This window comes from Copadichromis virginalis, linkage group LG20 (genome assembly GCF_057382275.1).
Source record: "Copadichromis virginalis isolate Kocher_CV1m ecotype Utaka linkage group LG20, C_Virginalis_male_GT1.1, whole genome shotgun sequence".
Lineage (NCBI taxonomy): Eukaryota > Metazoa > Chordata > Actinopteri > Cichliformes > Cichlidae > Copadichromis > Copadichromis virginalis.
In genome coordinates, this window is record NC_140637.1 from 17693312 (window position 1) to 17705869 (window position 12558).

At 42.4% G+C, this 12558-nt stretch overlaps 1 protein-coding gene across 2 annotated transcripts in view; it reads left to right on the forward strand.

Annotated features, from left to right (window-relative positions):
• The window catches only part of iqsec2b (IQ motif and Sec7 domain ArfGEF 2b), a 30184-nt gene that overhangs the window by 12322 nt on the left and 5304 nt on the right, over positions 1-12558 (forward strand). For both annotated transcript variants that reach the window (XM_085442889.1, XM_085442887.1), the window contains exons 2-7: positions 9430-9724; positions 9875-10192; positions 10454-11508; positions 11620-11781; positions 12059-12181; positions 12292-12458. In XM_085442889.1, the coding sequence (XP_085299015.1) occupies positions 9430-9724; positions 9875-10192; positions 10454-11508; positions 11620-11781; positions 12059-12181; positions 12292-12458 (2120 nt within the window). The remainder of the gene's footprint in view (positions 1-9429; positions 9725-9874; positions 10193-10453; positions 11509-11619; positions 11782-12058; positions 12182-12291; positions 12459-12558) is intronic.

The window sequence follows — 12558 nt, forward strand, 5'->3', positions numbered from 1 at the left end:
TAAAAGTGGAGTATTGTGTTCTCTTGTGTTTTGTGGTAAGCCTTACAGCTCTGTGTTTCGCAGCTTATTAATCGATTTCTCTTTTTTTGACAGCAACATTACAATACTCCTGCTGTTTGACAATAGTCCAGCCTGTAAATAGAATGAAGTCTTTGTTGGTTTAGTCTTTTCATTGGATTTGTTGATAGTGGAAAAAATATTAAATACAGTCTATCTTTAACAAGAGATTGCTTCTCATTGTTTTTCCCTAAAATTCGGTTTGGCTGCCTCGTCCTTGCACCGCTCTCCATAAAACAAGCTGGGAAACTATGAATTGCAAAAGTATTGCATTATCTTATTTCCTCTTACTCTCTTTGCTGCATTCGTGCCTCCCTCTCTCTGTGCTTTTCCCCCCCCAGTGTTTCCATGCTAAAATGACAGGGACTGCATGTCCTTGACAGCAGCTGGCCCCAGCGAGAAACCAGCCATTTACATGCTAATCTCAACCACTGCTCCCTCTTCCACCGTTCACTCGCAATCTGCAGATGGAACATCTCTGATTTCTGCCAGCGTAGAGAGGCTTTTGTGTTATATGTGCACTTTTGCATGCATTACAGAAAGTGGTTTCCCATTTTCATACAGGATGACCCACTGAAGAACTCGTATCGAGCTTTATATAATCCATTAGAGTGGTTGGAGTTTCACTAATAAAACATATTTAACAACTTTAGCGAAGGGACATTTTTCCCCATTTTACTTGTTTTTCTTAAATTGCTTTTGTTGCTCTTTAATACACTTGTAACTTATCTGTCAGAACTCAAAACTTGTGTAGTTGGTGGGGGCGTATGCCTTGATGATGTCAGTCATCTTACTGTTATTACACTTTGTTAGCTGTCGCACATCTGCATTACATTCCTCCTCTTAAATGTCCCATTCTTTGTACTACCATTGCTATGATTTGTCACTATCAATGTGCAGCTTCAATTGCTTCCTTTGCCTGTCGCTTTTTCTGCTTTGGTGCTGACTGTATGTGTCTGTCTTTCTCTGGTTTCTCCATCTCTGTATGTGTGTGTGTGTTTGTGCGTGCGTGTGTGTGTGTTGTCCATCTCTGGTCCTTCCTGTCAGTGTCCGGCCGCCATCTATCTCAGGGCAGCCCACCTCGGCTCCCTCCACTCCTACGGCAGTGAGCAGTGCTGCCACTCTGTTTCCCACCAGTCTGACTGTTCACAGCTTCGTCAGTCTTCATCAGTACTGCTGCCCTTCTACTGACCAAAGCTTACAGCAGGAGGACAGGTAAGGGCTGCCTTCATGGGGCCTAATTACAGTGAGTACAAGATAAATAAATAAAACCCCTTAAACCCCATTAGAAACATTGCGATGCCAAAACCTGGCAACCACCTGAAGATCTCTCCCTCACGCTGTGGCCAGTCCATTTGTCACCATCATTGTCTGCCAGTTACCTGCTTCTCTCAAGAGCCTGTGTTTCAGTCTCCTACCACTCCCAGGTGTGACTAATAGCTAGGCAATTCTACCAGCCTGAAAAACACACAGCTTCTTTTAAAGAGTGAGAGGAAGCACTCGTCCTCAGAAAGCTTTGGGACTGAGATGAACTGAATCACAAGTGAACCTGGTGAATTCTCCCCCTCTGTCCTCTCCTTATTTCATTTATCCTTTAACTGAGTCACAGACACATGTGCGCATGATGGTCCAACACTGCCATCTAGTGGTATTAGAAGGCCGTGGCTGCTTAAACTGTGTATAGAAAGCATATTTTTTAATAAAGATCCCTTCATGTCCCAGATTTAACTTAAAATTGCCACCCAGTCTCCGTCTGTTTGCTTTCTGCTTTTTCTGCTTTTGTGTCTCATACTGTTGTGTTTTTTTCACTCTCCGTCCTCCTCTTTCTCTTTCTCCCTGTCTGCTCTGTCTGCCTCCTGTCCTGTGTTTCTTCACGTGCTTTGGCTTGTCCCATGTTGCTTTCCAAGAGAGGAGGGTGAGGATGAGCGTGCCCATCAGTTCTGTTGTTCTGCCTCGGGCTGCAGTAGCCCCTCCTCTCGCTGAGCTGAGGTGTGACTGACCGCACGACGACTCGCTCGCACATTTACCTGTGAAAAGGATATCGCAGCTTATGCTGCCAGAAAACCGAGACCTCGCTGTGTACCAAAAATACTGAGTCTTGCTGCATCGGAGCAAGAAAAATAGAAATGCATGCCGTATTTGTTTTTATGTATGCTGTCACTGATTTAGCCAGGTATCATTTTTGTGTGCTAATTTAGACTTTATGGAATCTCGATGTTGTGTTCTCTCTGTATACTTTGCTGTTTTTTTTTTTCTTTACTTGCAGCCATATCAGGCTGTCAGATCACATCACTAGCTCCTGCTCATTACTGTCACACTCATGTTTATCTTAGATCCACTAGCTGAGTCATGTCATTTTGGATGTGCACAGTAGTCACTATTTGTTATCTGTGCAAAGCGCTCTACACCTCTGTCTCCAGCGATTATGTATTGTCAGAGAAACTAGTAGCATATGATGATATAAAAACATTGTTGTTTAGCCTGTTAATTTATTTGTTCCATCTGATAAATATCCACCTGTTTATTATCATTTTTATTCATGACTTCAAAGTCAAGTCTTGTTGATTTCATCTTCATCTTCAATAAAAGACTCCAAGCTCCCGAAGACAAGGATTTCTCTCCTGTATAAATGTCTGAAGATGACGCTTGTGCTTCTTTAATTGCTAATTGTGTTTGAGTCATGCACCAATGTTGCTCATACATATCTGCCACCTCATGTATCTACACCTTAAGCCCATTGTATTCGCAGGAAGTCATACTAGTAATTCTAGTTAAGCGTTATATTGACTCTGTGCTCTGCATTGGCCTTCCATGGTAACCTTTCACTGCAGAACACACAGGAAATGCATAGTTATCTATGACATGTTGTTATAGTTTGGTTAAAGTGTTATTTCCAACCAACTGGCTTTCTTGACTCAAATTGTATTTAATTTATTTTTAGCACATGTAGCTGTTTTTACAATCTCTATAAAAGTGTTGGGACAGTGTTTAAAATGTAAACAACAGCTATGCAATTTATACTTTGTAAATAGGTTAAAAAAATTATATTAAATGTTGAAACAGGTCTTTCTTTTGTTTTCTAAAAACCCAAGCCCATTTTGAATTTTATTCCAGCAGCACATTTCAAAAAATGCAGGACAGGATAAACAGGTTTTGAAGATGCTGACATCTTCATGACGTCTATACAGGAAAGGCTTTGCCTAACACATTTTGCATGTATATTAATAGCATCACAGTGAAAGATGAGTTCTAAAATGGGCTTGTTGCAGTTTAGACATGTTGAAAACATTTAGAGCATTCAGAAATGTAAAAACACGACAGAGGAAGAGTTGAACCACGGAGTGGCTGAAATGAAGAAAGAATGGGGACCCGTGTTGCTTTATTAAAAGAAATGGTGATGCATCACAGTGTGAAACATGCTGCTGCTCTTTCTGTCGTTGGCCTCAAATTCAAAAGCATGGATTTTTCAAAAAGCAATAAACATTTTTAGCAGTCTATTTGTTTACTGTGTACAATTTTCGTGATTTACAAGTCCTTGTATTCCATCACTATTTACTTTTATCCAGCGTCCCAACTTTTTCGGAAAAGGGTTCTTTTATAAAAGTATATTAAGGAGAATTATTATTTTGTAGTATCGTGCTATAGAAGATTACATTTTAAAATGTGTCATTGTTTGCCTCCCGCTCTATTTTTTACTAATATTGTGGCATATAACTCTCCATCCATCCATTTTCTTAACCACTTATCCAATTCGGGGTCACGACGTGGCTGGAGCCGGAGTTGGCTCCAGCTGGATTACACTGCGGACAGATAGACAGTTTTATCACTGGGCTAACACAAAGAGACAGGCATTCACATTCACACCCAATGCCAGTTTAATCAGTGATTAAACTAACATGCATGTCTTTTGTTATGTTGCCCATATTCATTTCAACACACAGCCCATGTGTCTTTCATTTTCACTTGCTTCTCATAGACTTGTAAAAACCTATAAAAATACAAAAGCACAAGATGAAACAGCACTCATTATGTTTTTTTTTTTAATTTATCCTCTTGTTCTTCAATAAATGAATGCACTTCTCTGTGTCTCTATTTCCTGTGTTTTGATGTGTTTTATTTGCTTGGTTTGCTCGTGTGGAGTACAAGTGATTGTGAGCGTGTGAGTGATCTGGCAGAGGAGGGTGGAGATGAAAAAGCTGGGCAGGGAGAGGGAAGTTCATAGCTGTCGAAGGATCGTCAAGAATGTAGCCTGTACTGCTCTGCGGGGTGAGCAGGAGCCATGTGTGTATGCAGAGAGAGAGCGAGAGAGGGTGTGTTTATTATTACGGTGTTCCGGTTAGTGTGGGACTTTCTCTGACAGTAGCAGCATGGTAAGAACTCAGCTTTTTCACTTTTCTTTTACGTGTAAAACTACCCCAAAAAGACTTTATTTTGGCATCTGTATGAGACAACTTGTAACACCGGTGTGTGCTTTTGGCGGCCTACAATGCAGTGGTGCAAATTCATGACACGGCTTGTACAGTGGATTAACTGCTGTGTGTACAGACGGTGATATTTAACCATCACAGACAGACGGCAGCGGGAACTGATAATAAATGGGGGTCTGTTTTCAGTAGATGCAATTTTATTGAAGGAAACTCAATTTGATAAACTGAAAAATGGAAAGGAAAGGATATAAATGGGCTCTGACGGGTAATTGTGTGACAGAGTGTAAATGCCAGTCAGCTGACAGATCACATACTTTTAGAAGTCTTGGTAATCTGCCACTGTTATGAGTGCTGCTCTTGAGGAACTGCAAAGAAAGCATATAACCATGTGCCAGATGGGGTCTGTTTGAAATAAATGACTTTAAGTAAATTAGTTAAAACACCCTTGCAAATGTTTGGCATGTTAGTTTGAATGCCTGGTAGCAGGAGTTGTCAGCACTTTGCGGCACTTTGAAGTGTGTTCACAAGATGCTAAATGCCAAATCAGCTGTACCCAACCTGAAAGTGAATCAGTAGAGCTTGACAGTAAAAGGAAGTTTCAAAAACAGATGTCAAGCTCAGAAAAACTGCAAGTGTAATAAGAGACGAGAAAACGAAGTCAGTTTCCAATAAAAGTTTACACTATCTTGTCACCCTGTCTCTTTATACAACACTTATCTCTTCATTCTTTTTTGCTTTAGTGCCAGAGATTATCTGATGAGTTAAGGTTTAAGAAATGCTGCCAATTCTGAGCCTTCCAAACAAGTTGTACAACATTTTCATCCAGTACCTCTTTATTGGGCTTTGAACTGGAGGCTTCAGGTAGTAGGAAGAAAGTGTAAAGTGTTCATGTGTGCGATGGGAAGCTCATGGGTTGAGATGGTGAAATGGCTGGAGAGTGTTGGCGGTGCAGGAATGCTCCGATTTGACCCATGAATGATTTTATTGTTTCCTTTCGGTTTGGCCATGAAAGAGAATACTGACTGCTCCGGCTGAGGATTCATTTCTGTGGTTTCTGATCTCTTTAAGTCCTGAAATTAATGGCAAATATTATCACATCACATCTCCAAAGTAATTAGCTTGGATCTTGTTGAAGGTCTGCGCTGCACTTTTTATCCTTCATTGTCCACGTTCAGCTTGGCAGGGTTATACTGGGTAATAAGCTCGGAGACAAATGGAAAAATTAACACAAAAACTCAGAGATGAAGAGATTAGAAAGGATATGAGATAACTGCGCTGAGTTTATGCTCAGGTGGAAATGAGTCAACGTTCAGATCGATGCAATTATTGGCATCTCATTGCAGACAGCGGAGAGGCTAATCCCTCAGCCTCCATGTCCCGCTGGGGGTTCGATAACACAGTCGGACCTACTGCTGTTCTCTCATAAGCGCATAGGCAAACACACATACACACACCGTCAGCACATCAATATTATATGATGAAGGGAAAAAAGTCAGGGGATTGCATGAAGTTGGCATTGTCCTTTACAGCGCATGCTCCCATACACTTTCTCTCATCTGCCCTGTTATCAATTTCACTTCTATAACCCACTTCTGTAATTTTTTTAAACACCATCAGCAATCTCTTTCCTGTTTATGACATTCCAGCCATCTGTCCCATCTCCAATTAAATGATAGGAGGTAGTAAAACCCTGGGCTGGTCTTTATGCGGAAGCCTCTAGAGAGAGCCTCTCTGTGTAACAGGAATACAGTGTTTCTTACATAAATAATGAGATTCAGATGCCAGCTGCGATATGGCCACACTCATGTTTTATACAACAAACTTTTTACTCAGATATCATGGTCTAGTCTCTTACCGCATATTACTGGCTGGCTCCTACTGCAGGGAACTCTAAATTAAACGCTTTCCCCCTGGGGAGGTCCCTGCACCAGCAGGCAGTAACTGTAAAACATAACCAGCTGTCATTTTTTTGTTTTTTGAAAGTTGCACATTCAGTAAAGAGGCTGCCTAAGTGTAGCATTTCTATAGGGCCTGCTGTGCTTCATTTCTGTTGCATAAACTTTGTTGAGGTTGCATTTCAGTTCAGTTTGAGAACAGGTTTGATAGCATCAGTGTCTGCTTTAGTGACATATTCTGAGGATTTTATTTAGGCTATTTGTGAAGTAAGAAAAAACCAATTACTGAAGGGTTTAAAACATTATTGTGATCTGATGAGGGCAAAAAGAAATTGCATTATGTATTTCAAAAGTCTCCCAAATATCGCTCGCATATTTGAGCCGAAGCTTGTGCAGTTTGGCTTTATCGTTTTGTAGCTGTTATTGACTGAATCTGAGAGAAAATCTTTTTTTTTTCAGGTGAAAATAAAAATAGCCAGAGTTTTAAGGGAGCATTGCATGCACAGTTGGACGTGGGTTGCACTGCACCTAGATAGGAGAATTTTTTAAAAATGTTTTCTTTAATATTTCACCAACCTGGATATTTTACAGTGTGACAAATGTTCTCCCCACGCTCAAAGAAAGAAACATAAATCTGTGATATTTGCACCCGTCTTATAGCATACAGTCTGTGCAAATGAATAACACAGTTATATGGTCACATAATCCATATAGTTGATCTCTTATTTGGTGGCAGTGGAGAAATTGTCACCTTTACATTTGGTTTGCATTTTTAGATTTTCCTTTTTAATGAGTTTAAAAGAGCTTAAAAGCTCAAATCTGGGGATCAGCTATGCCTTTTCAGAGACAGGTATATGGAACTGGACTTGTAGCTCTCTAATATTCCTTTTCAGTTCATATTTTAGGTACGCTGTTGAATGAAAGTAGCATTTGTTCCAAGTGACGTGCACGGCTGGAAATCATACAGTAGTCTACCTGTTGATGCTATGCAGAGGCACTTGTGTGCCCAGTTTCCTTAAAAGAAGCCAACTGAAGCCGCTTTGAATTAGACAGAATTTCATATTCCTACAGGTTATGCAAGACAATGTGTAAATAGCCAACATAAATATAGTAACGATTCATCCAAAGATTGATCTATCGAAAATAGCTAGTTTAGACCATACAGTAATTTCATGATTCACTCTTTACAAATATCTTACTTTTAGTGTTTTCGTAAAAAGGCAAGTATTACGTAGACCGTCATTCACAACCTGTGGAGCATCTTCAACACCCACCGAAATGGTGATAACAGTCAATACATTGTCATGGCAACCACGCTTCTCTTCCTAACAACCGCCTCACCGCCCACAAAGGTCCCACAGCAACCGTCACCAAGCAACCCCCTCCCGCTTCTCAGTTTCTCTATTTAAGGAGCAGAGGAGGAGGAATGATAAATGATTTTGCACAGAGAAAGAGGAGATATACGCAAAAACTTGTTGAAAATGAAAGCAAAGCATAGCTTGGTATTGTGATGAATTTCATGAGCACGGTGTAATTATAATATATTATTACACATTCACAATATAATATATGTGGATCCTGTCTTAACTGTGGTAATATGGGCTATCCTGTAGATGTCAGAATTGCTTCTTTAAAACTGTGTTTCAACATGACTCTTGTGTTATGCAACATATTAAAGCTTTTCTTAGAGTTGTTGTTAGACTCAACAATAAATTAGCTTGGTCATGTTTTGCTTGAAGGCACTGGATGTCCTTCTTAAAAACCCTGCCCTGTATTTTCCCCTTCTGGCGACAGCAACGACTCTAAGTCTGTCGAACTGCGGGGCTTGAATTTCAACAGTATCGCTTACAACATCAAAACCAAAACAAATTAAAATAGTTTCCTTGTTGCCCGTGAAGACTTTTCCTTGTCTTGTTTTTACCAACTAAACTCTAACAACAGGAAGTCTCTTTGATCCAATGGAACAGCTACAGCTCAGGGAGGGAGGGAGGAGGACACTGAATGACCCACTCAAACCTAAAATGGTCAAAAGAGTCATTTTTCAGTCATGTTTCTGTCATGTGAATTACTGTGTGATGCAGAGCTTAAACAATACTGAAGGTTAACACTATACAACCAGTCTTTTACTGCCAAAATCTGTTTCACTTGCTGACTCTAATGCTCCCACACATCCTTGACCCTTACTGCACACTCTGTGCCTTGTTACGGGACAGGACACAACTTTCTGGAGGGGGTGCGGCTAACACAAGAAGGAAATGTAGGCAGGGACATGTGACAGCAGTTGTTCTCCCAAACACACACTGAGTGATTGACTCGGGTGGATTTTGTCTCATCAAATCTGGATAACAGGACACTGAAGGACTTCTGGGACTAACTGATATCTGAGAGGTTTTGTTGTTATTGCTATCCTGACTGGAAATAGGATTCAGTTGGATTACGATGGTACTCTTAACTGCTTGCATTTACAGCCGCATAATGGACTGAGTGAGTGAGTTTGGAAGGAATTGCGTGCGTTTAATTCCAGTATTTAAGCTGATGGTGCCTGTCGTACAGCTAGCGCTAACCTGGTTTTTCCTGTCAGTATGGTGCTGCTGGTATTTGGCACTTATTTGGTTACTGTTATGTTTGTCAAACAAGGAGAGTGCAAAAGTGCATACTAACCTTGGAAACGCTTGGTAGTACATTAACTACTCCTCTGGACTCTTAAGAAAGACGATACATGACAGAGACCTTTTATATCTGTTGGATTACCTATTTATTCTCCAGGCAAGCAATACTGTCAGGTCTCGGGACTGGCACTGCTTGAAAGTAACCAGAATATTGCTTTTCTATAAGTTCATCATGAGCTCCACTAAGAGATGGTTAGTTCTGCACCGCTCAAAAGTTTACACGTAAGTCCTTGTTAGTATGTTTTTAAGTCTATCCTACAGAATTTTTCATTCAGTCTCCATTTAAGACTTAACACACTTCAAAGTCTTTTTTTTTTGGAATATTTAGTGAAGCTGCTTGTGAGTCATTCTTATAGCTTCTACTCCTTTTTTCTTCTGCAGTGTGGAAGGGGAATCCCAGTGTCCAGAAACGGGCACCCACAAAGACACCTCGTTCAGCCAGGCGCCTTACCTTCGAGGCTCAGAGCGCTACAGTGACAGCAGCAGCAACGCGCCCTCCGGTTCCAGGGGCCCTTCATGCGTTACAGCTTCCAGCTCAGCCAGCTTGGCCTGGGCGTTGCGAACACGCCACCAACCTGCAAGTTTGGCTCTTCGCAAGCAAGAAGAAGAGGAGAACAAGAGATGCAAGGCTCTTTCGGACAGCTATGAACTATCAACAGATCTGCAGGATAAGAAGGTATCAGTCGCAAGAATATATTTGTAAATGTGTTCTTTGAAAGCAGTAAGCCGTAGGAAACATATTTTCACTGGAGCAGTATGGGTGCAAAGCATTCAGACTGTGATTTCGTCCTTTACCTTGTGTTTTTTTAACCTTCCCCTATTTCAGGTGGAGATGTTGGAGAGAAAATATGGTGGCTCCTTTGTAAGTCGCAGAGCAGCAAAGACCATTCAGACAGCCTTCAGACAGTATCGCATGAACAAAAATTTTGAGCGCCTCAGAAGCTCAGCTTCAGAGAGCCGCATGACGCGCCGCATCATCCTGTCCAACATGAGACTGCAGTATTCGTTTGATGAGCGACAGCCTCAGCAGCAGGCCCAGACACAAACGAACTTCACCCACAGTGTGGCCGTGGGGCCTCCTCACTCTCCTGATCCAGGCCGCACAGGAGACTACACCCACTTAGAGGACTCCTTCTCCAAGCAGGTAAGAGTGTTGTTTCTTTCAGTAGTCATCGTCAAGTTCATTTAATGCTAAGTTTTATATAATATGAAGGTAGTCACAGAGACAGAAAGTAACAAAGAAACATTATAATGAACCAAACTTGACCAGCGTCCCCTGTATTGTCAAACTTAGACCTTACAAGCAAACTACTGATAAATCATTTCATGTTTAGACAATTTCCTCTTTTCTTTTAGATGTGTGAAAACTGTGCGATCATAACAGCTCACCCTCTGTTCCCTCTAGGTTAAATCCTTAGCTGACTCCATAGATGATGCCCTTACCTGCCGTGCAGGTCGCGATGACTCCCAGGAGGGCAGCAAGGAGGGTGGAGGGATTAGTGAAGACTTTGGGGAGTGTGTGTGGAGCAGCAGCAGCAACCCATCTTCCCAAAGAGGTTTGGGAGAAAGAGGCAGGGGTGCTGGAGGAGGACTCAGTATGCATGGTGACAGTACAGCTACTTCGTACAGTGATGTCACCCTTTATATGGATGATGGTATGCCATCCTCCCCTCTGTCCCTTGACCGGGCACCTAGCAGCACAGATACAGAGTACTGGGGTCCTGGTGGCGGTGTGGGAGGGCGAGAGGACAGTAGGGACACTGAGGGAGGCGGCAGCAGTAACAGTCGGCGAAGCACCCCGTGTACAGAGTGTAGAGACTATCGTCTCAGAGGTGCACACCTGCCTCTCCTCACTATTGAGCCGCCCAGCGACAGCTCAGTGGACATGAGTGATCGTTCAGACCGAGGCTCTCTGAGCAGAACGCTGGTCTTTGAGCAGGAGCCAGGTGTGGGTGCAGGTTCCCCTCAGGGAACCCTCAAACACTCCCCCAACACAGGTACTCGAACCACCTCCACAGCAGCTGCGCAGGGCCAGACTCGAGCTCCTGGCAGACCCATACCCACACATATCCCGCACCAGGTGGCAGCCCACCACCACCATCACCACCACCCTATACACCACCATCAGTACCCTGACACACCTTCATCATCCTCGTCCCCACAGCAGCCTCCTACCACCCCTCTGTCGTCGTCGTCCTCTACAGCTCTGCCCCCTGGGGGCCTGGAGCAGCCGTGCTGCTCCGATGGAGACAATGATTCACTCAACTCCACGACCAACTCTAATGAGACAGTCAACTGCAGCTCAGGCTCCTCATCTCAGGACAGCCTGCGGGAGCCTCTGCCTCCTCTGGGCAAGCAGACATACCAGAGGGAGAGCCGCCATAGCTGGGACTCGCCCCCCTTCAACAGTGACGTGGTGCAGAGACGCCAGTACCGTATTGGTCTTAATCTGTTTAACAAGTAAGATGTACTAAGAAACACAACACAAGTAGCTGTTTTACTGAGAAAAATATATCGAATGTCGTAATACTGGAGCAAAAAGAAAAGTCCTTGGTGGGTTTTCTTCAACAGGAAACCAGAGAAGGGGATCCAGTACCTGATAGAAAGAGGTTTTGTGTCTGACACTCCTGTTGGCATTGCTCGCTTCATTCTGGAGAGAAAGGGTCTCAGCAGGCAGATGATTGGAGAATTTCTGGGAAACCGACAGAAACAATTCAACAAAGATGTTTTAGAGTGAGTATTTGAGACAGACGGCTGTAATATATTAAAACATGTCAGACACAGATGTCTGAATGATCCAAATCCATCTACATTTGTAACTTCAGAAAGTTTGCCCAAAAATATGTCAGTGTATACGCACACTCCATCTCACATATTTCATGCCAAGTCTAAATTGATGCAATCTTGAAGCAGCTTTAATCTCCTGCCCATATATAGGATTAATTTTTCTTAATATCCAAGTTGGAGGGTAGAGACGTGTCATCTGTAACTTCTGACGTGTGTGTTTCAGCTGTGTGGTGGATGAGATGGACTTCTCAGGCATGGACATCGATGATGCTCTGAGGAAGTTCCAGGCACAGATTAAAGTTCAAGGAGAAGCCCAAAAAGTAGAGCGGCTTATAGAGGCATTCAGGTTTGTTATAGATCACTAAAGGAATTCATTTCAGTCGCTTGGATGCTGCATCAAAATGAAAATAATCTTTTTGTTTTATTTTTTCACACAAAATTTGTTTCTGTCTTCAGTCAGAGATACTGTGTGTGTAATCCGACCCTGGTTCGACAGTTCCAGAATCCCGACACCATCTTCATCTTGGCCTTCGCCATAATCCTCCTCAACACAGATATGTACAGTCCCAATGTCAAACCTGAGAGGAAAATGAAACTAGAGGATTTCATCAAGAATTTGAGAGGTGCTGCTGGACAGAAAAGATCAAATTACCCTCTACATGAGCTCATCAAACACATATTGCAACTTTTAAAATATGGCTAAAGTTATACGTTTTCTGTGTG